The sequence below is a fragment of the Perissodus microlepis genome, chromosome 11 (genome assembly GCF_051167445.1).
Source record: "Perissodus microlepis isolate ML-2025 ecotype Zambia chromosome 11, ASM5116744v1, whole genome shotgun sequence".
Classification (NCBI taxonomy): Eukaryota; Metazoa; Chordata; class Actinopteri; order Cichliformes; family Cichlidae; genus Perissodus; species Perissodus microlepis.
This window is the reverse complement of record NC_140471.1, coordinates 26,059,464-26,087,421: the sequence shown is the minus strand read 5'-3', so window position 1 is coordinate 26,087,421 and position 27,958 is coordinate 26,059,464. Positions and strand designations below refer to the sequence as shown.

Below are 27,958 nucleotides of genomic sequence, written 5' to 3'. Positions count from 1 at the left end.
AACTTTTGTCTCATCAGTCCACAGAATTTTCCCAAATGTCTTGAGGGACATCGAGATGTTTTTTGGCAATTGTGAGATGAGACTGTGTTCTTTTTGGTCAGCAGTGGATTTTGTCTTTAAACTCTCATGGATTCAGTTTTGCCCAGTCTCTTTCTTATTGTTGAGTCATAAACTGTCAAGTCATTGATCACTGATGCAAGTTCTTTAGAGGGTGGTCTGGGTTCTTTTGTGACCTCCTAGATGAGTCATGGATGCACTCTTGGAGCAATTTTGGCAGGCCTGCGAAATTGGCTCTAAACATGGTTTGCTGGAATCCCGAAGCCTTGGAAATATATTTAAAACCCTTTCCAGACTGATAGATGAGCAGTGACTTTGTTTCGCAACTGTTTTTTAAAGATTGTGGCATGATGTGTTACTTTGTGCAACCTTTAAGCCTAGTTCACTTTATGCGACAGGTTCTATTTGAGTGAAATCGGTTTGATGATCTGTAACATATAAGTATGTAAAATAATAATAATATTAATAATAATAATAATAATAATAATAATAATAATTATTATTATTATTATTATTATTATAAAACCTTTTCACTGCATTTTTTAACAACTACTTAAAATACCAGCTTTTGCCGCTAGGGGTCACTGTTGTGCCGTTTCCCCATCATTATCTCGACTTGCCCGTCTGCCGGACTGTCTGCCAGACAAGAAATGTTGGCAAAACACCCCTCCTCATCGTGTAGGGAAAAAATGGCGGACCCACAAAAGCGCTAGAAACAAATACACACGTTACAAAGCAAGGTAAACATCCTCGGATACACCGAGCGGCATCTCCGTTAAGGCTCGACTTCAGCGCTGAGCCGAAATGACCACTAACTAACCTCACAGTGCTGGTACGCTCCCGTTTTGCTAATGCTAATATTTATAATCAGGTTGGCGAACTAGCGTGCCATCTAGCATGCTAAGCTAGCACGCTAAATCCGTGGGCATGTCTGTGAAGCCGTGCGTAGGATAGCCTGCTGGATGAGATGTCTGCACTGGCTTCATGCATGTTTGACTTTCATTCAGTGGTGTTTGGAGAGGTTTGTGCAGCAGGGGTTGCTGTTAAACTCCTGATTAATACAGTTAACGCTGCTGTCATGTAAATGAGTATTCATGGAAATAAAGCGTAGGGGAGGGCGGGGAAGAGGGTCCCATGTGCTGGCTTTGTGTTTTGAATGAACCTCAGTAAATTTCTCCAACGTAGCCGGTGATATTTTGTTTCTGAATATAAAGTTAGGAGCTCCATTTATGTGTGAAACAACTGTTACTCCCTGGAGTTTGCAACAGGAGGGATGTGCTGCTGCCGATCACTGATGCCAGTCCTCCTGTCACTTTTTTTCAGCCTGAAAAACAGGGAGCCGGTCGCTTTAATTTGGGAGCCGTCCCCCCTTTGGCGGCGGAAAAAGGCGCACTTCTATTGAAAAGGAGCTCATCCGATAAGGAGAAACGCAGCAAAACGGTTATGAAGTTATAAGGTAGGCGCGTTTATAATATGAACAGCCCATATCTGGTTTAAGCGACACTGTGGATGCTCTGCCTTTGCTCTTTTACATTTTCCACGCAAGCTCGGTTAATTTATAACAGCCCTCATAATAAAGCGGGAATATTTTTCCTCAGCAAATTCAAATGTTTGGCAGATGGTTAACATCTGCGTAGCGACTGTTACTAACGTCCTCACATTTCTGGCTAAAACTACTTAAATATCGGCCTTGTTTGATTACTTTGTGGTAATAAATGTCGCAGTGGGGTGTGGGGAAACTGCAGAAGCAACCACTTGAAGCACTTGTTTATATCCGTTGACCTGCTGACCTGTGTGTTGTGTCTGGTTTGTAGTGTTTGTGAGCCGGGGTTAGGTAACAGGGGTCACTGAGCCTTAAAACATGTTGCTCTTGCCGTAACCTTGGCCTGCTGACAGACAGCGAGATATTCATGAACATTCAAGACAGTATGCGTTATATTATGGGCAATAAACCAATTTCTGTAATCAATACTAGTTGTTTTTTTTTAATTAATTATTAAATTATTTGATCAAAGTTGAATAGAAAGTCATTCATAATATTTCCAGATGAGAACAGTGTGAGCTTTTTAAAGAGGAGAAGATTTAAGTATTTGATTTGTTTCCTGGGTGCTATTTCTGCTGCTTTAACTGAGAGACCGGTGTCATTTTTTGGGATAAATCTCTTACATAAGCAGTCAATATCTCAAGAAAGTTATTCATTACGATCTCACAATGTATGTGTAACATGTGAAAAAGTCCACATGCAGTGCACTTTTGATCTTTGTGATGAACCCCTGAGAAGACAAGTAAGCTTTAGTAAAGTCTCCAGTTCTCTGTTGCCTTTGAATAACAATAGTACATATTATATGTAGTAGCTGAGCCTTTGGCCTCAAGAATATATTATAGAATATATTAGTGTGATTGGTTCTTTGTCAGTGATGTAAATTAAGAGTTGTGCATTTTGATGGCCTTAATTATCTATGATTTTAGAAATATTCCGCCATCTGTTAGTATAATTTAGTTTTTTGGGGAATGTCTATGCTTAATAGAGTGGTGCACAGTAAAGGCTACAAGTCTGTTTTTCCTTACTGAAGAGAAATCCCGGAATTTCCTGTTTATTTCTGGTCATTTCAGAAACAAAATGTTGCACTTGAGAAAATGAAACTCAATTTAACAGGTTAAAAACAATATATTTTATCACAGTGCTTGTAAACTAGTTCACTTGCCTCAAGGTGTTTCTTTTGTGAGGTAAAGACACTAGAATAACACAGTTCCATTTAAACTGGCTGAAAATTTCAAATCCAACGTGTGTAAATGGATTTATTGAAGTTTGATGCTGCAGTGTTGTATCAAAAGCATCATGTTAGCTGATTTATGCCCAACTGTCTCCAGACTTCAAGGTGACATTTTGTGTGTGTGTGTGTGTGTGTGTGTTAATGTTTCGAATGTGACTCTATTTTTAAATCGATAAAGGAAAAAATTGCCACAAACATGCGTGACTAAGCTTTAACTCAGTTTTTGTGTGTTTTATTGCCTTTACAGTGGAGGCCACTTTTGTTTTGTTAGTTGGTCAGTATTGTTGGAGCATGAGGAAACCTGTACCACAGAAAGGTGAGTTTGTTTTATGATTAATATATTTTTTAACATGTTGTATTATTTTTAGATTGTAGGTGAAGCTAGGAATATGTAGCATGTCATCTTTTATGCCCCGAAAATGTATGTTATGTTGTAATAGTCCTCTAATTCCTGACATTGCCTGGAGCAGTGATTTTTGCCAGGTATTGCAACGTGTTGACTGATGAGAAGATTACCCATAGTTAAAGGATTTTCTTGCCTTTCTTGGCTCTTCTAGCGATAGAGTGGAAAGATGCCCGAAGGATTAAGCATGCTAGGAGTGGACGGCCTTCCCGCGTGCCCTCACAGTACCAAGGTATATAACGCAATGGTAGATGAAGTAATTGTTCACCAAATGTAAGCAAAAACAATGTGACACTGTTTTTGTTTCAGTATTTTTTATTAACTATTCAGACAATTTGTTACATAAATACAAATATTATATATATATATATATATATATATATATATATATATATATATATTGTTTGTTTGTTTGTTTTGTCAAGGTAAAAATTAAAATCTTGTACATACAATGTAACAAATGTGGCAGTGTGCGTGACTGGAAAAAGATGTATTAAAGTTTCCTGTTATTCTGCAGGGCACTTCAGTTGGGAGAAATACCTGAAAGAGACAGGCACTATTGCTGCCCCTGCCTCATGTTTCAGACAGGTATGTAGATTCATGGCTGATTGCAAAGTGTCATTTTTATAGGTCTTCATTCTTTTTCTTTTTTTTTCTCCATATTTTTACTATCATCACTGTCCAGAGCCTAACACCTCCCGTAAACGAGTTCAAGGCAGGCATGAAACTGGAGGCTCAGGACCCGCGAAACACCACGTCTACCTGCATCGCCACAGTGGTGGGCTTGACGGGTTCGCGGCTGCGGCTGCGCTTGGATGGGTCTGACAACAAAAACGACTTCTGGCGCCTGGTGGATTCCTCAGAGATCCAGCCTATCGGCAGCTGTGAAAAAAACGGAGGCATGCTGCAGCCACCACTTGGTGAGGACACAAGCACAACCACACATGAGCATCTTTGCATTTTCACACAGTCATGAATTAACTTCACAGACTCTACTGTTATCTCTGCTCTGAGAAAGTGACAGAGCAGAAATGGAGTCGAATTATGATGAATTAAAAAGAGCTTAGAGACAGTTTTCATCAATGACTGTTCCCCCCCCCCCAAACAAGAAGATAACTAAATAAAAACTGATGCATGAGGACTAAAACTATGATGACATGTATTGACGCTTTGGAGAGACAAGAGACAAGATCCAATCAGGGCTAATTAAGGTGTGTAGATAGGCGGGACTAGTTTGGAAGTGATCCAATCAGGAGTGATTTTCTTCTGATTGGATCTAGATTCTAGTTTTTCCTGTTTAGCTACCTTTGTGAGGACCGAAATCTGCATTCTTCTGTACTTGTGAGAACCAACAGTCACTTGTGAGGGCACACTCACCGGTCCTCACAAGTTTGAAGGCCTTTTTGAGGCTCAAAATGTGGTTTTTGTGTAAGGGTTACAATTAGGTTATGGTTAGGTTTAGAGTAAGGGTTAGGGTTAGGCATTCATTTTTAATGGTTAGGGTTAGTGTAAGGGGCTAGGGAAACCATTATGTCAATGAAGGTCCTCACTAAGCTAGCTGAACGGGCTTGTGTGTGTGTGTGTGTGTGTGTGTGTGTGTGTGTGTGTGTGTGTGTGTGTGTGTGTGTGTGTGTCTCTGTCTCTTTCTTAATCCTGAACCCTAACCCACACACATTCCAGAACTCCAAAAGCACTACGACACTCTTTGCCAATTTAATAAAGAAAGACTTTGTCATGCGTATCTCTCCACAGTGTGCCAACAGTGTGTGGAAACATAGGAAGAGGACAGGGACTAATACCATAGGCAGTATTAGTGGGCAGAGGTCTGGTGTACGGGTTCTTACTATCTTGGTGCGGACCGAAATCTGAAATTTACTATACTGGTGGGGACCAACAGCCTTCATGTGGACCAAAATCCAGGTCTCTACGGGATTAAAGGCATTTTTCACACTCAAAATGTGGTTTTAGTGTCAGGGTTACATTTGGGTTATGGTTAAGTTTAGGGTAAGGGTTAGGGTTAGGCATTCATTTTTGTTGGTTAAGGTTATGGTAAGCAGCTAGGGAAAGCATTGTGCCAATGGGATGTCCTGAGGATAGCAAACCCAGACGTGTGGGTGGGTGGGTGTGTGGTTGGGGAGATTCCCGTGCTCCATGATTCTCATGAACGAAACAAAATGTCAAAGTGAGGAAGGAAGAGAGGAGTAAAACAGTTTACTTTTTTAAATTCTCCTTTAAAAAAATCAGTGTGGAGCAACTTTGAGCGGTTAAGAACATGGCAAACTTTTACACTTTATATTTTAGTCGACTGAACCAACTTCAGATTTAGTCTATGGTACTCTTTTGATACGTGGTTGACTTAAACTAAATGACTTTAGATGCATAAATAGGACTAAAACTAAATGACGTTTTAGTTAAAAGACCATGACTAAGACTGAATCAAAATTTGCTGTCAAAATTAACACTGCCTACTACTTTCATAGTGATTATCCTTGATGACAATGGATGATTCTTTTCACTCTTGCTTAATTTAATTAATAATTTCATGATTCATTGTTTGATTCACGGTGATTCAACCTTTTCATTTTGAAGCTGGTGTCGTAATGAGAATATTTGTGTCCTTTTTCAGGTTTTCGACTCAATGCGTCCTCCTGGCCCATGTTCCTTCTGAAAACACTAAATGGAGCAGAGATGGCTCCCTCTCGCATCTTTCACAAGGTACCTGTACAAGGCTCACAAGCTCAAAAAGCTCAGCATTCACAAAGATGGCCAACTCTTCTGATGTATGACACAATAAGAACATCTATCACACGGTTTGACTGTTTGATAACTACTATATCTGACCCTTTTCTTTCACTCCATATTCCCCAGCAGGAGCCTCCCGCCCCAGAGCAGAACTCCTTCCAAGTGGGGATGAAGCTGGAGGCTGTAGACCGGAAAAATCCCCACTTTATCTGCCCAGCGACAGTAGGTGCATTGCGTGGTGTTGAGGTGCTGGTCACCTTTGATGGCTGGCGAGGAGCCTTTGATTACTACTGCCGCTATGACTCAAGGGACATCTTCCCTGTTGGCTGGTGCGCCCTCACTGGAGACAATCTTCAGCCACCTGGCACAAAAGGTATGAACCTCATAAATACGGTGATAGCTAAGAGTGTATATAACTTGAGTTTGACTTTCTCTGTATTTTGCGTCTAAGTCTTCTTTCTATTTCTGCTGCAGTAGAAATAGAAAGTTTGGCATGTACTATAATATTGGTGATCTTCTAAAATGATCAGAGCTTGAGTTATCTCTATCCTGAGCAAGTGTTCCATCATTGAAAATAACTGATGGTATCTATTAGGGATGGACTGATCCGATATTACGTATCGGTATCGGTCCGATACTGACCTAAATTACTGGATCGGATATCAGAGAGAAATAAAAAATGTAATCCGATCCATTAAATATCACAAAAGCGCCTCACAAAACCCAGCTCGTGACCTTAGCACGTCGGAGCAGTATGCGTCACGTGATAGAGCGGCTGTGGCGTGCGAGACCTGTCAGCGATCTGGTTGAGCATTTGGAGCCTCGCTACCAAACCATCTCCGAGAAAGTTATCCCAGAGAAGTAAAGCAAGCGTGTAAGTTCATCTCTGAATGTTTACAAAGCATTCCCACGTTAAGCTTAACAACCGATTTATGGAGCGACTGTCTCTCATTCTCTCCCCCTCCATCTCCCTCTCCTGTTGCTACTTCAATCATGAAACTGATCAATGATCAGCTGATCGGCTTTTCTGTCGCAAGTCCCGTCTCTCTTGTTTGTTTATCGTCCACTTTGCACCAGAAAGAGGAAACCAGGGGGTAAACAACAGCAGCACGTTTAAGCTTGATAAGCTGTTGTTAGAATTTATTTAATATTACTTTCTACACCATGATCATTTCTACACCAGCTGACAGCTGGTAACTGTGCAGGGGCGTGTCTAGCAAAGTTTTGCCAGGGGGCCAGGTAGGGCATTAACAGGGAAAAAGGGGGGCACAAAGAAATACTTTTCTTTCTTATTCTCATTTAAAACGTCTAGCTTTTAATAAATAATTATCTGAATCTTACAACCAAAGTTTTCATCTGATGTAAAATGTATAGAAGTCCATTACTGTATATAGTAACGATTAAATCTAATATATACCCTAGTAAGTTATAGTACTGTTTCTTTTGAGAAGGTACCATCTGTGCAGTCTGCAATTCTGTTGAAGAAAGATGTTGAATCTATTTAATTATTGTAGAAAAATAATTGTTTTCTGTGCAAATTTTTTCCAACCTGCATTAAATTAAAGTCGATTACGTCAATTAAGCATCACGAGGCGGAGGGTGGGGGGTGGTTCCCTATTTTTTTTGCTGGGAGTTGGCAACCCTATTAGTTAGGTTGTTTAATATTTCCTCTAAGTACTCTTTAAAATACCAGAATAGGGAGGATGGTGCAGGTTTAAGTTTATTAGATTGATCAGTATTGCTGAACTATGAAATCTTTGGGGTGCAGTGTATTTTTTTGCATACAGGTATAACAGAAGAGCTTTAGTGTTTGGTTTTTTAAAACTTGAGTATGAACTTATACAAAATGCAGCAAGATATTTAAAAAAAACAGTTTTATTGATGATAAAATACACTATATCGGATTCATGGCTAGAACTGCGCAATTATGACTAAAACAGCAATCCCTGTGATATTGATTGATATTAAAATTACAGTAATTCATTAATATTTTTTTGTGACAGAAATGTTTTATAGCACTTTCATGCAAATATAACACTGCCTTCACATTCATGCTGTCATGCATTGCTGCTAATGTAAACTTTGTTGCATTAATTAAAAAAATTTGGTCCTGCTCATTCATATAAATAAGTACAGCTATTAGAGAAAAAAAAAAAAAAAAAAAAAAAAAGCAAGCAACACTTTGAGAGTGCAATCCTCCGCCAAGGCAGCTCACTCTCTGGGTATTATTTAGTTATTATTTAGGAAATAATATTGTATTTTGTATATATTCATTTTGTTTTCTTTGTTGTTTTTAAGCGTACCTTAAGTTTGTGGCACAGTGAAAATAGTGCATTTTGGTGTTTAACCTGAAAGAAAGGTAAATGTGAAATATAAAAGTGAGATCAGCACTCAAATGGGACATGAAATTTGGATGCAAGCTATAATGTGATATTTAAAATTCCTATTTTCTAGTAGGGGTGGGCGATATAAACGATATACGATAGAAACTATATAAATTTGGCCAACGATAGAGATTCTACCGCGATAGCGCATGTTGATGATGTCATCAAGCTGCGCCTGTTTTGGTCGAAAGCATCGCAGCGGCTACAACCATTATCATCTGCAAATTATGGCGGGCGACAGTCATAGCAAAGAGATGAAGCACTTTTGAAATATGGGGAAAGCCAAAAACTGCGCTTCCTCCACTTCCGTAACATTGATTCATTAATGTTGAATTCTCTCGCAGCTGCTCTATTCCCATGTTGTTGCAGTATATTAATAACTAACCTCGTATTGTGGATGAATATTCTCAGTTGTTCTCCTGACTGAAGTTTGGCCCGTGTATAGCATCCTGCTATGCGATTGCATTTGTCCCTGACCACCAGAATCCCTCACGTTAACTTTTATCGAGTGGAAAAAAAGTTGACGTTCATCCTCCAGCTTCACTGTGCTAATGTTATGCTAACATAGCTGTGTCGCTGGCAATCACGTAGCACAACATTATATACCAGGTAGTCCAACTTCAGTAACCCTGCAAACGCCACTGCTGTTTAGTTTTCTCTCTTCATTTATGTTGGAAGTGGTAGCGGAGCTGTACGTTTTAATTAGTTTCAGAAATCTCTCAGTCAGAACATGGTATGTCATGTTTAGGTGGAAACTAGCGAGCTAACTTCCTGTTAACTTGTAACTCCGTTAAATTTAATAAATTCTGTTTTCATGGATGCCTGGATGTTAAATTTAATTGTTACACTTGGTAAAGCAGCAACGCTGATGATTTTATTAAAGATGAAAGAATTTACACCGTTTTTAACTCTCAGTGTTTGTTTGACTTTGGGACCTGAAATGGACGGAGTTTTGGACCCAGATTACTCCGTGAAACTCCTCACTACGACAGCCGTAATGCTCTGACAATCCATCAAGCAGTGCGGCTTACCAAAGTTGTACTAAAACATTTTTAACAGATTTCTGCACGCCCAAATCAGTTCGAGGTCAGTAAGCACAACCAGAATTCATACATAAGGCACACTCTCGATTTTTGAGAAAATTAAAGGATTTTAAGTGTGCCTTATAGTGTGGAAAATACGTTATACAGAAGAAAAGAATATATCGCGATATATATCGTTACCGCACGTGCTTCAAATTATATGGCGATATGGATTTTAGGGCCATATCGCCCAGCCCTATTTTCTAGTATCATTTCCTATAGGGTTGCAGATTAAATTATTTAATTTTAATTAAATAAGGTTTTGAAATAGGTTCTGGGGTTTTTTTTCACCTGATCAAAGTGCACTTCCTAGAAACTAAATATAAAGTCTATCACTCCTTTCATTGTATCTACAAAATGGATGTGAATAAAACTCATAGTACTCAGTAGCCTTGTGTTCCTCTAAATTTCCCCTGTAATGTTTTGCACATAATGCAGGTATTTTCACTTTGACAATATATCTTTTGTCCAGTAATTTGACTGTTTTCCTGAAACCTTTCTCTACTCGCCACATATTTTGGACACATATCTTTGGAGACTGTGTCAGTGATTCTAGTGCATCTTAGTGACACGTAGTACGCATGTGCTGTCTGATGTTGGATGATTGATTTTAATAATCATTGCATTGTTTCTCTAGTCCTTCATGCATTAATTATACTGCAGTTTGTCTTGTTTTCAGGTGGTTGAATAATATAGTTGTGTTGTACAGCATTTGCTGCTTTCTTTCTTGGTTAATGTCCATTTACACATGGGAAGCTAACGTCACAATCAAGATTAAAATTAGTTATCAAATGGGCAGCCCTGGTCCTGGACTAAAGGGTGTTTTTGACTGCAAAGCTTGTCATGCAAGAGCAACTGCTAGTCCCTACCTGGTGCATGTGAGGTTGACGGGTACAGATGTGGCCTCTAGGGATTGCACAGAAGCTTTGGAGAATGACGGCAGACAAAGCTTTTGCCGGCTCTACTCCAAAAACGGCTTTTACTTCCTTAGAGGTTCTTTCTCTGTCATCCTGATTATCTTTGCATTGTAACACCAAAATTGTAATTCCAAAATAAAATGAAAATAACCACGGCTGGGTGCTCAAATTGCATTATTTTACTTTAAAAGGTTTATTTATGTGCAGAAATTGTATGGATATCAACTTAGTTCATCAACACATCCGTGGCTAAGTCTGGAAAAAAAATTATAACTCCCGATAAATGCATTATATATTCCTGACTCATGGATTAGATTTCACTACACTATGAGAATTCTGCTTTTATTTTGTCCATCTGCTGTATGTCCACATTTACACTGCATATGGTTAAAGTGTTGTTAAAAATTTCCTTCCTATTTGCATGGGGTTTTTTAAGTGCAAAGTTGGCTCTCAGTGTCCATTTGTATTCAGTTTGGTTTGTAAAATGTTGAAGTAGGCATGCCTGCGGTTTTTACTTCTCTTTTAGAAGACTGTTTACAATGCAGCAGTTCTTTGTGATATATTGTTTCCTTTGTGACTTGTGGTAAAAAATCATTGCTCTTGTAAAGCAGTTATATTTCAGACATTGTAGCTGTCTTAACTTGTTTAACATCAGGAATAAAAGCCAGACTCAAAGCTGGAAATTTGTTACAGTAGAACCACAGAAGGTAGAAGTGGCTTACAAGGGTTATCAGCCACAGGGTCAGCTGTCCTCGTGTGTAGAATTGAGGCCGATTGAGGGAGGGAAATGGAGGATATGTCTTTGTAGCCTGCTAGTGTTTTATGTAGGACTGGCACTTGCCCAGTTAGCAGAATCAGGGCATGACGCGAGTGAAATGAGTCTGTGTGCCCCTCCACAGGCCTCTCATTGGCACACTGGCTGTCGAAGTCTGATTAGACACCTTGGAAAGATTAAAGAGGCAGAAATCAAGAGAAAAGACAGACATATGCTGTGAAAAGTGGATTGTTTACATTGTCAGTAGATGTGGGAGGAGAAAAGAAGAGAAGGGAGGAAAAAGGGAGAAAAGGAGGAGTCAGAGGAAGAGTGGGAGAGGAGGACAGGGCAGGAGGAGAGGGTGAATTTGAGGACAGCTGTGCTGACAATCAGACACTTTTGACTTTCGTTTGAGACAGACGGTGAGTAAAATGAATGAAATTACTGAAATGCAGTCATAGAGCGTTAGTTCAAAAGCGCTTGAGAAGTTATATTGCTGTAATATGAAGCTGGTAGTGGTGGCTTTGTGAACTCGGTGAACTCAGTGCACTCATGGGATAAAGAAAAAAAACAAGGGTTTGCTTGTTAAGCGCTTGCTTGGCTGTATTTACAAGCAGTGCAATTGATTGTAACCTCAATCTCTTAACACCGTTAAACATATTATCTAGGATTTGTTCAATCTGTTTAGGATCAATCAGCTGTCTTGTTTTTTTGTTTGTTTTCCTTCCCTCTTTTTTTCTCTTTAGCTTCTCTGTGACTTCTCTGTGAAACGTAGCAGTAGCCTCCAGACTGTGTGTTGCATTGATTGGTCTGTTTGTGTGAACGTGTTTAATAAATACAGCCCCGCTGGCCAAGACCTGTGTTAATGAATGTGGCCGCTCCTCTCGTAAATCTGTCCCCAGCTGATCCAGGATGAATACCAGCGCACTTTAGGTTGTGCAGTGTGTGTGAAAGCGTGTTTTAAATCGCAGGTGCATATGAAGCCAGATATTCCGACTATACTGTGGCTCTGTTTTTCTGTGCGGTTGTTTTTGCATACACACATTATTGAAGTTTTGCCAGCTGTAGTGGCTTATGTAAAGTACACGGATTGCTTGGTTGTTTTCTTGTATTTAGTAGAGGCCCTCTGTTAATGTTTTTAACATGCGCCTGTTCTCTGGGGATTACGTGATTTCAGAAGTGCTTCACATTCAGGAGTGAAGGGCCGTGTGTTCATATTCTGGAGATACATTTTAGCAGCAGCTTGCTTCTTCATTTGCGTTTTAATTCTTGTGCTTTTTCTATGTTGCTTCTTGTTTTTTTTTCTGGCCAGCAGAGTCTTAAAGGTAGAAGAAGAGGTAACCAACTTTCGTAACCTCTGTCTTTAACAACTGCTTATTTTTCTTCTTTCAGTTGCTACCTGATAGCTTTTAGTCTTTCTTTTGCTTTTTCTTGATCTTCATTTTGCGGGGTACAGTGGATAACAGTTTACAAAGATAACGCCTGATTGTGAGATTTCATTATGTTATATATGATGTAATTGATGCACATACTTTACTTGCCTGTACTTTTAGTGGGATCTGCCTAAAGAGATCATTTGTATCTGATCAGATTTTGAGGCATATCAAATACTACTCCACTACACCAATGAAATGAAAATTAATTTTGTTTAATAAACAGAATTAGCACTTTTATTAAACATATCTGCAGACTTGGTTATTTTCCCAGGAAATAGTTTATATAAAATAAATGTAAATTTAAAAAAAAGTCTCTGTTTGGCTTTCAACACAATTATGCAATCTGCCACACTGAATTTTATTGAACTTGGTTTAGAGTTATGGCATGATCAAAGAATGAGCTGGATCTTTGGTAGATTGTTTATTAGTCAGTTCAAAAATAATTTCTCAGCCCTTGAGCACCAAACAAAAAGAGTGTGTATTCTTTCTTCTGTGGCTTAATGTTATTAGAGGCTTGGTTACCACTCAGTGGTGATGCCGTACTGGAAAAGAGTGCAAAGTCAAATTGCTGTCAGTTTCTCAGCAGTCTTGAGTTTTCTGATTTTGTTTGTGTGTGGAAAAAATGACTGGAAGTTTAAATTCAGTCTTAAAAAGGGAACTTTTTGATGTGACCACTCTTCTCTTTTTCTTCTTTTTTTTTTTTTTGCTCGCTACCTGTTCCCTAAGACGGTAAAAAGTGCTTGAGTGTGAGAATTGCACTGTGGTGTCCTTGGGCTTATAACTGAAGGACGTAGTTTGAGAAAGAACTATTTTGTTGCTAAGAAAGTTTGACCTTCTTGGCTTTAGTGCCACTGAGAGAAGTTCAGATGTTGTAAACAATCTGGATTTTGTCATCCATTGAAGATAACACGCTTTACCTTTAGCTTTTCAGAAAGTCTTAGAGTAGAGATCAGAAAACCAAGTACCTTCCCCATGCACAGAGAGTACTTAATGTCTGTGCGTGACTCAGCCAGCTTCTTATTTGGCTTCAATTTGAAGCATGTGAAGACATTACAGCCAACAGCACAAAGGCTACTTGAATGCATCAAGCACATGACTCATTCTGCTATGTGGCAATGTTGTGTGCATATTGCACAGCAGGTGTTCGGTGAAGTTGATTTAGGATTGTGACTGAACACGTTGCCCTTGTTGTTCACATAACATAACCACAAAAGGCGTTCTAGATTTAGACTTCTAAATTGTAGGCTGAATATGGAAGATGTGAATACCTAACTGAGAGGCACAGAGCAATAACTCTTAATTAATTTTGTTGCCGATACCAAGCAGCTTTTCAACTTCTCCCATTTTCTTTTCTCTCTTTACGCTTACAGTGGTGCTGCCCAAAAGCCTTGGAGCATTGACAGACGGAAGTGTGGAGAGCCCAGTCATGCATCCCAGCCCCACGGTGGGCAGGCCTCCAGGCCAGAGAGGACGCAAGCCAGGCCGCAGGAAAACCAAAGTGACAGGGCACTGGAATCAGAAGGGCTCTACACTGGGACCACAGAGCATCCAGCCAGAAAAAGTCCAGGAACCCGTCAAAATTCCCAAGAAGAGAGGACCAAAACCAGGCAGTAAGGTGGGCATGAAAAAACAGATTTTTACTTTTGTGTGATAGTGAAGCAAGTATGACACTTACATATAGTATACAAATAGTTTCTGTCCAGTGTAGCAGGGACAGTGTTTCTGAGACAACGTGTTGCTGTTGAATCTTTCAATTCAATTCCAAGTGGTAGAAAGAATTTCTATAGCCTGTTAATAAAAGAAGTAACGGGTAAGTGAATTTTTAACCAACCTTTACATTAAACTATGAGACTGGTCACAATGGCATCCTAGATTACAGGGAGTGCAGAATTATTAGGCAAGTTGTATTTTTGAGGAATAATTTTATTATTGAACAACAACCATGTTCTCAATGAACCCACAAAACTCATTAATATCAAAGCTGAATGTTTTTGGAAGTAGTTTTTAGTTTGTTTTTAGTTTTAGCTATTTTAGGGGGATATCTGTGTGTGCAGGTGACTATTACTGTGCATAATTATTAGGCAACTTAACAAAAAACAAATATATACCCATTTCAATGATTTATTTTTACCTATGAAACAAATATAACATCTCCACATTCACAAATATACATTTCTGACATTCAAAAACAAAACAAAAACAAATCAGCGACCAATATAGCCACCTTTCTTTGCAAGGACACTCAAAAGCCTGCCATCCATGGATTCTGTCAGTGTTTTGATCTGTTCACCATCAACATTGCGTGCAGCAGCAACCACAGCCTCCCAGACACTGTTCAGAGAGGTGTACTGTTTTCCCTCCTTGTAAATCTCACATTTGATGATGGACCACAGGTTCTCAATGGGGTTCAGATCAGGTGAACAAGGTGGCCATGTCATTAGTTTTTCTTCTTTTATACCCTTTCTTGCCAGCCACGCTGTGGAGTACTTGGACGCGTGTGATGGAGCATTGTCCTGCATGAAAATCATGTTTTTCTTGAAGGATGCAGACTTCTTCCTGTACCACTGCTTGAAGAAGGTGTCTTCCAGAAACTGGCAGTAGGACTGGGAGTTGAGCTTGACTCCATCCTCAACCCGAAAAGGCCCCACAAGCTCATCTTTGATGATACCAGCCCAAACCAGTACTCCACCTCCACCTTGCTGGCGTCTGAGTCGGACTGGAGCTCTCTGCCCTTTACCAATCCAGCCACGGGCCCATCCATCTGGCCCATCAAGACTCACTCTCATTTCATCAGTCCATAAAACCTTAGAAAAATCAGTCTTGAGATATTTCTTGGCCCAGTCTTGACGTTTCAGCTTGTGTGTCTTGTTCAGTGGTGGTCGTCTTTCAGCCTTTCTTACCTTGGCCATGTCTCTGAGTATTGCACACCTTGTGCTTTTGGGCACTCCAGTGATGTTGCAGCTCTGAAATATGGCCAAACTGGTGGCAAGTGGCATCTTGGCAGCTGCACGCTTGACTTTTCTCAGTTCATGGGCAGTTATTTTGCGCCTTGGTTTTTCCACACGCTTCTTGCGACCCTGTTGACTATTTTGAATGAAACGCTTGATTGTTCGATGATCACGCTTCAGAAGCTTTGCAATTTTGAGATTGCTGCATCCCTCTGCAAGATATCTCACTATTTTTGACTTTTCTGAGCCTGTCAAGTCCTTCTTTTGACTCATTTTGCCAAAGGAAAGGACGTTGCCTAATAATTATGCACACCTGATATACGGTGTTGATGTCATTAGACCACACCCCTTCTCATTACAGAGATGCACATCACCTAATATGCTTAATTGGTAGTAGGCTTTCGAGCCTATACAGCTTGGAGTAAGACAACATGCATGAAGAGGATGGTGTGGACAAAATACTCATTTGCCTAATAATTCTGCACTCCCTGTAGTTGTTTTGTGTTTGAGGGGCATTATTTAAAAAAGAGGCATCCCTATTTGACTGTGTGTCTTTTGCTCTTTGTTTGCAGCTGGGGTGGGCAAAGAGAGCTAGCTGGCTAGAGGATTCCATGGCTGGGCCAGGGCGGCCTGTGACAGGGCCAGGGCGGCCTGTGACAGGGCCAGGGCGGCCTGTGACAGGCCCAGGGCGAACCAGGGGCAGACTGCCTGCCAACTGGGCGCAGAGGATAACTTTGCAGCAGGGTCAGACTCAGGCAGAACCTATCAAGATCCCAAAGAAAAGAGGGCCGAAACCTGGCAGCAAGGTAACCGTCCAGTACAAAAGAACCCCACAGCTGTCATTAGACAACTTCATGTCACATAAACAGCTGCCTGCTTGAGAAATGCTGATGAAAATGTGAAAAGGGAAACTTCTGCAGTATAATTCTTGGAGCGCAAATCATTGGAAGCTTGTCCAGTGTTTTTTGACTATATTTGGATTATTAAGTTATTTAGCCAGAAACTAACCTGTTAGGCTACATTCACACTGCAGGCGAAAGCGCATCAAATCCGATTTTTTTTTTTTGACCCTATGCGACCCATATCCGATCATGGTATGACAGTGTGAACGGCACAAATCCGATATTTTCAAATCCGATCTGGGTCACTTTCGTATGTGGTACTGAATCCGATACATATCCGATGTTTTAGAAAGCGACTGCCGTTTGAACGGTCATGTCGCATTAAATCCGTCTTTTACGTCACTGACACAAGACAGACGCCAATTATCAGCGCCGGAGAAGCGCCCGAGAAGACATCACGAACGCTTCCTGGCCATCCAGTGTAGATGTCAGTGAAACTGTTGGGAAGACAACGTTGGAGAAACATGAACATTTTATTTGTACTGTATAATCTGCAGATTCTGACAGAAATCTGCAACTATCCTTTGAAGCACCGCTCCTCTAAAACAGCAATAAGGATAATTATTAGGTTATTTACATTATTATGTAAATAACAAAATAACTTAAAGCAAAAATTGGGAAACGTAAAGTCCGAAGTCTTTATATTAAGGGCCATCAGTCAAACAATATTGTTTGCTCTGGGTCTAAACAGAGCGCGTTGTGTGTGACGTCTTCTTTTGCGCATGCAGGCCGCTTTGAGCGTTCACACTAGAGCACGTTTGCTGTCGCATTTTATTTGTAGTGTGAACAAGCAGACAAAAAAATAGGATTTGATCAAAAAAATCGTAATTGAGCATTAAGACCTGCAGTGTGAACGTAGCCTTAGTTAACCCTCTGATCTGACAAAGCCCGTTCCTGTTTCTGTTATCATAAATTTCCTAGCTAGTTAAACATGCCTGCTCATTTGTAACATACATGCTATAAAAAAATTTAAAAGCCTTGGTTTCATCATATTTATGTCTTTATAAACAACTATATCGTTTATAGGGTAAGATAAATTGAGCTGGTATCCATTTATTAAGCGCAAACAGTTGCAAAACCACAGTGCTCAGCCATTGGTAGTGTTGGCAGCATCCGTTTGTATGTTTGTTTAGTTTTCCATTACCGTTTACAGAAACAGACAGTACTTAGCTCAGTTCTTTTATTTGCTTTTCTAAATATATGTACTGATTGCTCTTAATTTGTGTATTTGCATACAGAGAAAACCACGAGTGGTACCTAATCCAGTCCCCACGTCTCCCACCAGCAGTACCCCAGAGCCTGACACCAGCACTGTGCCCCTGGACAATGCTACCATCCCCAATTCTGCACTACAGGCTCCCACAGGTACACAGCGTCCACAGGACTACACATAATGCACATTGCTTTTTGGGGGTTTTTGCATCAACTTTTTCATTCAGTGTCATTTAAGGTCATATACCTTTCGCCTTTTAGTTTGTGTGTACCTAAACAAGTACGGCAAGATGGGACCCCATTTAGACCAGCGGCGTATCCAACAGCTGCCAGACCACTTTGGGCCAGGCCGAGCCTCGTCGGTGCTTCAGCAGTGTGTGCAAGCTTGTGTGGACTCTGCTCACAACCAGGGCACAGTCTTCTCCTGCCTGAAATCTGGACAAGGAGGAGAAGTCATTTCAGGTGTGCATTGGTCTAATTTGAAAGCAAATTCACTTTCTTCACCATTCTTCTGTTTGATTTAGTGCTTATGAATTTATTGTGGCAATGCTCACTTATCCACGAGAACATCAAGAACCAACAAAGTACGAAAAAATAAAACAAACCACTTGGCCGATTCTATTGTTGTTGTTTGAGTTATGTTACACAGATTGTGTGGGTCGGATTTTGTTTATTCATGAAAGCTCACTCACATCTGTAACACAGCCTGTCTATTGAATTACACTTGAATGAAGCAGCTGAATTAATATCCACCATGTCTTTTCCAGCCTTTTTTGACCAGCAGCAGCACACCTTGACCCTGCCAACTGTCAGCAGTGTCACCTATGTCCTCCGCTTCCTGGAAAAACTTTGCCACAACCTGCACTGCGATCCTTTGTTTGGCAGCCAGCCTGTAGCCAGAGGCGGTCTTCACTACGACAGTCACACGTACACTACAGGTCAGGGTCGCTGTTTGCCCACTCTGTGTTCACGTGTATAGTGTTCATTTATTTTAACATAGCTGTTAGAACCATGCTCTTACATTGAAAAGTGCCAGTGTCAAAGACTCTGCTCACTTTTATTACATTTAATGAAAAGGCAGCTAAAGTTTTATAATAGTCATTGGGTTCTTGTGTCAGGTGGAAAAACATGCTAAGCTTAGTAGGAAAAGACTGGTTTAGGCCTTTTTCTAAGTGGTTTAGGTGAGAGGAAACAGCAGACTATTATGTGTCTGCCTTATTTATGCAGAGATGTTGGCAATATGCTTCTAGAAAACGAATCCTTATTTGCTGTATTGTGGAAAGCAAGTAATGTGTTGAAATTGCAAAGACAGGGGTAGTGAAGAGAACTAGAGTTGGGCAATGTGGCCTAAAATATGCTCTCTTTTTTTCTTAAAACGAAGGATAATTATGTAACACACATTCAGCGTAATTGTTAGAGATCTAAAATATCACTGCTCCGGTACACTGACTTGCGTCTTTGTCACATCCAGCTTCTTGATTTTTAGTTAACGTGGCACAATAGCCTCCAGCTGTTCTTCAACCCATGTGTGCTTGTTTTAGAGAGGAGAAGTTTTGGAGACAGTCTGAAAGCGGTCCCAGTACGAAGCACAAAACGGTTCCTTCAGGACTTCAGCAATCCTCTGTCTCCAAAACTGCCAAAAATCCCACGGCACTCCACTGATGGTAAGCTGTTTCATCCATTCATAATCTGTTCTTATTACTCATACTACCATTCATATAGAATTTGTTTTGCTTTTATTTAGAGCTAGGGGAAATATATATTAGTCTATCCATGAAAGTCTGTGATATTATTAGTCAGGTGACATATGTATTGGTAGATCATTAAATGGCATTTTAAAATAACTGATCAGCTCAGTACTGGGCTGGCATTGGCTGATCACCAGATCATGAGGCTGGTTAAAAAAAAATCTCTTTTCTGTGTGGCTGCTGTAAAGTAATATTGGTGCTCCCCCTTGTGTCTGTTTTTCTTCCCATTATAACTCAGTGCTTAAATGGTGAAATGTGCCGGTGTTGAATGTAAAGCTACCTGAAATGAACAATGTGATGTAAATTCGTAGTTTACAAAACTGTATATATTATTGTATATATTATATATCTCTTAAAACGAGAGAGAGAGAGAGATCTTTATAAGGCATAGAGGTGTTTGCAGTGTGCACTGCATTTTAACTGACATAAAGTTGATCATTAAATAATGACCACCACACTGCATAGGTACCAAGTGTGCATGCTTCCTCTCAGCAGCGTGTGTGTGTGTGTATATATGATTAATGATTTATCATTATGATTTTAGATTAGATTATTATGTTTTTATCGCTTCTCAAAAAGCATAATTTAACGTTCATCTACTTGCTCTTTAGGAGGCTCATGCTAATTTGCTCCATACTTTTATTCTTGAATTTGGACTTTACCGGCTCTTAGTGGATCAACTACAGAGCTGTACTATCTCAGACAAGCCCTTGTAGCTTGTGTCCCTTTAAGCCAAATTTCTTCTGTAAGTCGGCTGCCTTTTACAAATAAAAGGTTTGAATAGCAGGTCGATGGGGCTGCTGTACAGTAAGCCAGAGCCGTGTGCTATTAAGATCTCTTCTCTTTGACATCACAAGTATCAAAGAGTGCAAAAAACTGTGTGAAACCGTGTGTTCAAAGTGAAGCCATGGCCACGTTTGACCACGTTTAATGTTAGCATTCATCATGGTGACAAACAGAAATTAAGGAAAATAATAGATACGCAAGTAGTATCAACCATTCAGGAAAAAAGAAAAAAAAAAGCCATATTAGGCGACACAAGTCGTGCTTTAAAATTTTAGCACCACATTTTTTGGAGTTGTTTGCACTCTAATAAAGAATTAGGCTGTTTCTTTGGAGGATTCGCGGCTCAAGAGTTGTGTGTTCGTCTTGTAATCGGAAGGTTGCCGGTTCGAGTCCCGGCTCGGACAGTCTCAGTCGTTGTGTCCTTGGGCAAGACACTTCACCTACCGCCTACTGGTGATGGCCAGAGGGGCCAATGGCGCGATATGGCAGCCTCGCCTCTGTCAGTCTGCCCCAGGGCAGCTGTGGCTACAACTGTAGCTTGCCTTCACCAGTGTATGAATGTGAGAGTGAATGAATAGTGGTTTATTTTAACTTACTAAACGGTGGTACCAAATACAGTTGTGTATTAAAAGAGGGAGCCTTTTCAGAGGAGAGGCTGACTGCATCCATAGGAATTAAGAGGCTAAGTAGCAGCCAAGTGTTGCTAATCAAATGCCTTTGATTTATTGATCATCAGCAAGAAGGCAGAAGTTTTAGCAGTTTGCTTGTCTGTAGCATTCAGGTGTGTGTTAACAAAAACTTTCTTTCTCACATCACTGCGTGTATGTTCTGCCTCTGGTAAATTTCTCTTTTGTAAAATGCCTTTAATCATATTTTTCTTTGTTCTTTATTTGTGTGCAAAAATAACTGGAAATAAGCTGACATCAAAGGATTCCGCTCATTTAGTATCAGAGGCTATTCAAAGTGGAATCCGGCATCATATTTCTGTCAAACATTTTAATTGTAATAACTGGGTGCTCTGACTTGTGTAGTAAAGCTTTCTGTAATCATTTAAAAGGAGGTAGTTAAACAGAGCTCAAGAGCGAATGCTATTAAATTCTGGGGCAGGAGGTTAATCATTTAATCATCTTTCCATTTCCTTAAATTTTAATTAAGTTAATGTAATATTGGAAGATATATGTGTAAAAGGGGTAATATCCCCTTCAAAGTGCCCTTATACTTTTACAGAATGCCATAACCCTGTTAAATCACCGTGGTATTCTCTGAGGGGTACAGCAAAATCGCTGCGAAGCACAGTGTGTCTGACGAATACGCTGTCAGTTGGGCCTCTTTTTTGTTACTTGTTATCTTTTTTTTTTTTACTATATTGGATGTTTACCGGTGGGACCTCTTTGTTATTTTGCTTTTTTTTTTTTTTTTTAGGTACTAGTATAATTGTGTTCTTTGTTCCCAGGTGAGTCCTTCATGGAGAACAGTGTTGCCACATCAGAGCACTTAAAGAAGAGCCCCCTTTCCCAAAACTCTACAGGACTGACTTCTGGCCCGAGGTCCTCCTCCAAACTGCTGCATCATAACAACTCTACAGGTAGGAAAAGAAACAACATTGTATCTATGAAAAGCTTCCACAAATCTGTAAGTGTGAATGTATTACTTCTGCAAATGCTAATATAGTGACATGCAATCCAGTAAGTTTGGTTTTAACTAAGGTTATTCACTAAATTCAAGCGTGGTGCTGTCAAAGGATGCCTCCCTGCTAGATATGCCTCTGTCAGTTGTAAGTGGTGTTGTTGCAAAACAAAAAGGCGAAATGTTTAAGAACAGCCTCGGAGTGGCAGGACAAGTAAAGCTATCAAGCGGGGTCACTGAGGACTTAGGAGCAATGTGTGTAACAGTCGCTCTGCTGAGTCAATTATATGCAGAGTTCCAAACCTCCTCTGTCATTAATGTCAGCACAAAAAGTGCACCGAGAGCTTCATTGCATGGGTTCTCAAGGTAAAGGTTATCCATATAGTGCATATGTAAATTTTTCTCTGCTTTATGTTTACTTACACATACAGGGAGTGCAGAATTATTAGGCAAATGAGTATTTTGTCCACACCATCCTCTGCATGCATGTTGTCTTACTCCAAGCTGTATAGGCTCGAAAGCCTACTACCAATTAAGCATATTAGGTGATGTGCATCTCTGTAATGAGAAGGGGTGTGGTCTAATGACATCAACACCGTATATCAGGTGTGCATAATTATTAGGCAACGTCCTTTCCTTTGGCAAAATGAGTCAAAAGAAGGACTTGACAGGCTCAGAAAAGTCAAAAATAGTGAGATATCTTGCAGAGGGATGCAGCAATCTCAAAATTGCAAAGCTTCTGAAGCGTGATCATCGAACAATCAAGCGTTTCATTCAAAATAGTCAACAGGGTCGCAAGAAGCGTGTGGAAAAACCAAGGCGCAAAATAACTGCCCATGAACTGAGAAAAGTCAAGCGTGCAGCTGCCAAGATGCCACTTGCCACCAGTTTGGCCATATTTCAGAGCTGCAACATCACTGGAGTGCCCAAAAGCACAAGGTGTGCAATACTCAGAGACATGGCCAAGGTAAGAAAGGCTGAAAGACGACCACCACTGAACAAGACACACAAGCTGAAACGTCAAGACTGGGCCAAGAAATATCTCAAGACTGATTTTTCTAAGGTTTTATGGACTGATGAAATGAGAGTGAGTCTTGATGGGCCAGATGGATGGGCCCGTGGCTGGATTGGTAAAGGGCAGAGAGCTCCAGTCCGACTCAGACGCCAGCAAGGTGGAGGTGGAGTACTGGTTTGGGCTGGTATCATCAAAGATGAGCTTGTGGGGCCTTTTCGGGTTGAGGATGGAGTCAAGCTCAACTCCCAGTCCTACTGCCAGTTTCTGGAAGACACCTTCTTCAAGCAGTGGTACAGGAAGAAGTCTGCATCCTTCAAGAAAAACATGATTTTCATGCAGGACAATGCTCCATCACACGCGTCCAAGTACTCCACAGCGTGGCTGGCAAGAAAGGGTATAAAAGAAGAAAAACTAATGACATGGCCACCTTGTTCACCTGATCTGAACCCCATTGAGAACCTGTGGTCCATCATCAAATGTGAGATTTACAAGGAGGGAAAACAGTACACCTCTCTGAACAGTGTCTGGGAGGCTGTGGTTGCTGCTGCACGCAATGTTGATGGTGAACAGATCAAAACACTGACAGAATCCATGGATGGCAGGCTTTTGAGTGTCCTTGCAAAGAAAGGTGGCTATATTGGTCGCTGATTTGTTTTTGTTTTGTTTTTGAATGTCAGAAATGTATATTTGTGAATGTGGAGATGTTATATTGGTTTCATAGGTAAAAATAAATCATTGAAATGGGTATATATTTGTTTTTTGTTAAGTTGCCTAATAATTATGCACAGTAATAGTCACCTGCACACACAGATATCCCCCTAAAATAGCTAAAACTAAAAACTACTTCCAAAAACATTCAGCTTTGATATTAATGAGTTTTGTGGGTTCATTGAGAACATGGTTGTTGTTCAATAATAAAATTATTCCTCAAAAATACAACTTGCCTAATAATTCTGCACTCCCTGTACATAAATGTCTTCAGCGCAGTAGAAATGTGCCGCAGATCTTGTAAAACTTGTTTAGAACTACCCCCTTTTTGTGTCTGCATTACAGGAAGTGAAGTCAATTGTAGTTCTTCGACGTCTGATGTTGTAGTTTGTTGTTTGTTTGTTTTTTAAAGCATATATTGCCAAATGACAGATGAGCTCATGTTATGCCGAGGCGTTCATTGTCTGTCTGTCAGTTCACAATTCATAAGAACCAGTATTCGTCCTGAAGCATCAGTCAAACACAGTGATCGCCAATAGTCTTCATCAAAACTGTGCTCAAGTCGAGGTCATCTTTGTCATTTTCACTAGTTTGTGCAATACAGCCAAACAGTGACAAGAAAACTTAACACTTCACTTGTTACATTAACCTGAGAGTTCTAAGGGACTCTGAGCTGGATGAGCGAGTATATCATTGATGGAGGATAGGGTGCAATTACATCACTGCCATGTAATTAGTAGCTCTTCACATTTGCCTTAAAATGACAATCAGTGAAACCAAACACACGAGTGACTGCAGTGGTATTTATATAGCAGCTTTTTGCCCTTAATAAGCACTTAAGCTGCTCTTACACTACGAGCTGCACTATGGTATAGGTCCATTCAAGAGGTCATGAGAAGAGTTTGGTCAGAAACTGCCTCTTCAGTGGCTAAATTGCTACTTTGCCAGATATCAGTAGTGCATTTTCTTACCCTCTGTGCCACTCATGCCACTTTTATTTCACTGGAAAGACCCAATTCAAATGCTAATAGCAGTTTGAAGTCTCTAACAAAAAGAGAGGACACAGAGCTGGAGGTGGCAGAATTGAAGATGCGAAGGTTTTTCATTGGGAGTTAGAATGGAGTACATCAGAGGGGAAGCTCAGGTTGAGCAGTAAGGAGATAAGGGACTCAAGGCTGAGATATTTTGGAGATGAGCAGAGGAGGGATAGTTGATGTAAAGGAGAAAGGATGCTGAATATGAAGCTGCCATGCAGGAGGAAAACAGAAAGACCACAGAGAAGATTTGTGGATATAGTGAAGGAGGACATGCAGAGGGTTGGTGTGACAGAGGAGGATAATAAGGATAAGGTGATACAGAGGATCCGCTGTGGCGATCTCTAAAGGGAGCAGTTGAAAGAAGAAATGGTGGCATTTGAGTGTTATGTTATAGTAGGTGAAATATGTGTAGTAGACATTGACACTCCATTCACTGCTGTTTGCCTGTGCAGCCTGTGTGCTTGAGTTAAAATAATACCCTTGTAGTGGTAGCCCAAAAACACACTGAAATTTATAATCACACAAATGCAAAAAGTTTAATAGAGTTTTGTCAAAAAAGAGTACATTACATTTTCAGGATCCATCATTTCAGCTCAATTGTCAAAACAGATGTTGAGCCTGTGCAAAAGACCGCTGCACTGGGACAGTGATAAACATGTTTGTGTTTTTGGGCTTTTTATTGCAGACTAATACGTGTGGATGAACCACTCAGTGAATAACTCTCTTATAAATCTGTATTTGCACATTTGCTCTCAGGTCCAGGTTGTTTCCGTGAGAGCCCCAGGCCCAGCGGTCAGGATCCCAACCTGTGGACAGTAGATGAAGTCATGCAGTATATCAGGGATATCGACCCAGTTCTGGCCCCACATGCTGACCTTTTTAGAAAACATGTACGTATCCATTCATTCATTCATATGAATAAATGTATAGTGAATGTTTCAAACGTGTCAGTTTTATTCATCACTTTTGAGCAGCTCTGTTTAAAAGAGGAAAAAACAAAAAGGTTTATTTTTCCTCTGATTCCTCTGCTACAGGAAATTGATGGGAAAGCCCTTCTGTTGCTGCGTAGCGACATGATGATGAAATACATGGGTTTGAAGCTCGGCCCTGCCCTCAAACTCACCTTCCACATTGACAAGCTTAAACGGGCTTGATGACATCAGTCAAGCCTTCTGAAGGACTTAACTGTATCGCCACCTCCATGTTCTAGGTTCAGTATATCATGCACTTCATAATGGACATATGCTGACAATTTACATGTAGCAACTTCCACTACTCCATCCAGTATACACGCCCTTGTTCTGACCTCATTCAGTCAGGGTTGTTTATTTTGTGTAGCACAATCCAGCCCTAAGGCAGCATGGGATAGGGGTAGGATCAGCCACTCGTCTGTCATCAGTTTTGCATTTCAGTCTAACTTGAAGAATCATATGTGGCCATTTTAACTGTAAAAGGCCTTTTGGCCTGCTTTTATTATGTTACATTTTATCTGTACATTTCATATTTTGTACTTCATGAATACAAGTATATGGACTTTTTCAGTGTTTTGTGTTGGAATACGCTAAAAAAAGAAAACCCTAAAGGAAGAAAAGAAATGCTACATCCCAATAGTTGGGATTTCTTCCGATCAGTCTCTGTTTGAGGCATAATTTTGCAACTACAACAGTAATAATTATGATTAGAAAAACGTGTTTTATAAAACTTTATTCTGAGAAAAACTGCCATCAAGATGGGGTTTTTCTCTTATTCTGGATGTTGTTTACAATGCCTTGTCTTGTCTTTGTTATTTGTACTTTTTTAATTTTTTATACTATATTATTAGAGTTCCTACATGGAGAGCCCTATCATGCTTAACATTGTTCAATAAATATATAATAATTCTCCAAGTCTCCTTTTTCTTGTTTTTTTTGTTTTGTTTGGTCACAAATTCCTATATATATCCTGCATTAACTGTCTGCTGTGACACACATGACGCGCAACATTCAAAAGCTGAAATTTGAAAATCGTTCACAAGAATAGATAAACTGTATTTTGATGATCACATTTAGTTTGTTGAGAGTTTTACCCACCAGCAGAGGGCAGCATATAGCTGTCAACCTTTTTTCGGTCATGTCCTTACGTCTCTCCTAGAGACACTGCCATGCACTACCATGGGTGGGCATATCTCCATCTGTTAGACAGCATGATAATATCAGTGATATTTTTAGACCATGTAAGGCCTATTTCACATGGCTGCCTCTGTTAATGTTCATGTTTCTTCTTTGTTAGTACCATATCCTTTTGTACATGTTATTTCATTAATCCTCCAGTATTTAAAAATGTCTTATGGGTATTTAAAGACAGACTCATTTTTATTTCTAAAGCAAATAATATATGCACAAATATAGTCATTTCTCCAGGAAAAAAGGTGATCAAAAGAAGATTAAAAACCATAAGTTTTAACTCCTGGGAAAAATGATAACAATCCTTAATACAGTGCAACTTCAGAAATAACACAGAAACTCAACAGTTTCAAATAAAAATGTTAAATTTTAAAGGAAACCATAATTGTTTAAAAGAGATTAAAAGATACTTGGCAAATCGAGTTCCTCAGGAAGGTTGTTCCCAAAACTTAGGAGCTCTGCAGTTGCTTTGTTGCCTTTATGGTGAAGTGGGAACTGTTTCCTGCCTGAGGATGTCAGGCTGCTCACTAGCAGTAAAGAGACAGTAATTCTAAAACAAATGGGCAGTCAGTCCAGGCTTCAACTAACAGAGTTATCATTTGCTGCTGCATTTTAAGCAATATAAAGTCTACGCTGTGGTTTTTTGTTTGTTTGTTGTTGTTTTTTTTTTTGGGGGGGGGAGTCTGATTGATTATCTGATAAAAGGAACATTGCAGCAATCTGGTCATGAAGAAATAAAAGGTTGAATGACAGTTTGTGTGTTGCCAAATATCACTATGACATCTGTACCTTCTTTGATTTTAAAAGGTTTACTGACAAGGACGTGGTGTCTCCTGGTTCACTGAAATGTCATTATCAGTGCTTGTGCAAGGCAGGCTTCAGGTTTCCACATAATGATTGCATGGGTTGCCTTTAATGCTTGTAGGTCCACACCTTAAACTTAGCCTGTTTGGGTCGACATAGAGCAATTAGTAATATTAGAAGAATAATTTTAAATTGTGTCAAACTCTGAACATGCATTCATTTATGTGGAAACAAATGGCTCTTTTGATATTTTTAGACAAGAAAACATCAGATCCTTGTCGATATATCACCTTTGGATTAACATGTTCTGCTCTAACGCCACAATAATAGCTTTGCAAACTTTTACTGAACAAAAATGTTAGCAGATGTCAGTCTGTGGAAAAATTTACACCCTTGTAAATGTACCAGCATTTATAGCACACTGCACACTACAAGGTACACACATACACTTCATCTGCCTC

General features: G+C 40.0%; 1 protein-coding gene across 4 annotated transcripts; it reads left to right on the top strand.

Annotated features, from left to right (window-relative positions):
* Positions 1-677: 677 nt before the first annotated feature.
* On the top strand, positions 678-26,420 carry LOC146378030 (polycomb protein SCMH1). Of its 4 annotated transcripts, none has more exons than XM_084943644.1 (17): positions 678-797; positions 1,381-1,513; positions 3,079-3,147; positions 3,389-3,466; positions 3,752-3,822; positions 3,920-4,154; positions 5,861-5,949; positions 6,103-6,349; positions 13,920-14,164; positions 16,070-16,303; positions 17,638-17,764; positions 17,873-18,073; positions 18,379-18,549; positions 19,153-19,275; positions 21,599-21,730; positions 25,288-25,421; positions 25,566-26,420. In XM_084943644.1, the coding sequence occupies exons 3-17, from the start codon at positions 3,123-3,125 to the stop codon at positions 25,683-25,685; spliced, it is 2,232 nt and encodes a 743-aa protein (XP_084799770.1). In that variant the 5' UTR covers positions 678-797; positions 1,381-1,513; positions 3,079-3,122; the 3' UTR covers positions 25,686-26,420. The 4 variants fall into 4 exon arrangements, with proteins under 4 accessions (XP_084799770.1, XP_084799772.1, XP_084799768.1 ...); XM_084943646.1 differs by having other exon boundaries at positions 689-889; positions 6,106-6,349; XM_084943642.1 differs by having other exon boundaries at positions 689-889.
* Positions 26,421-27,958: the final 1,538 nt, after the last annotated feature.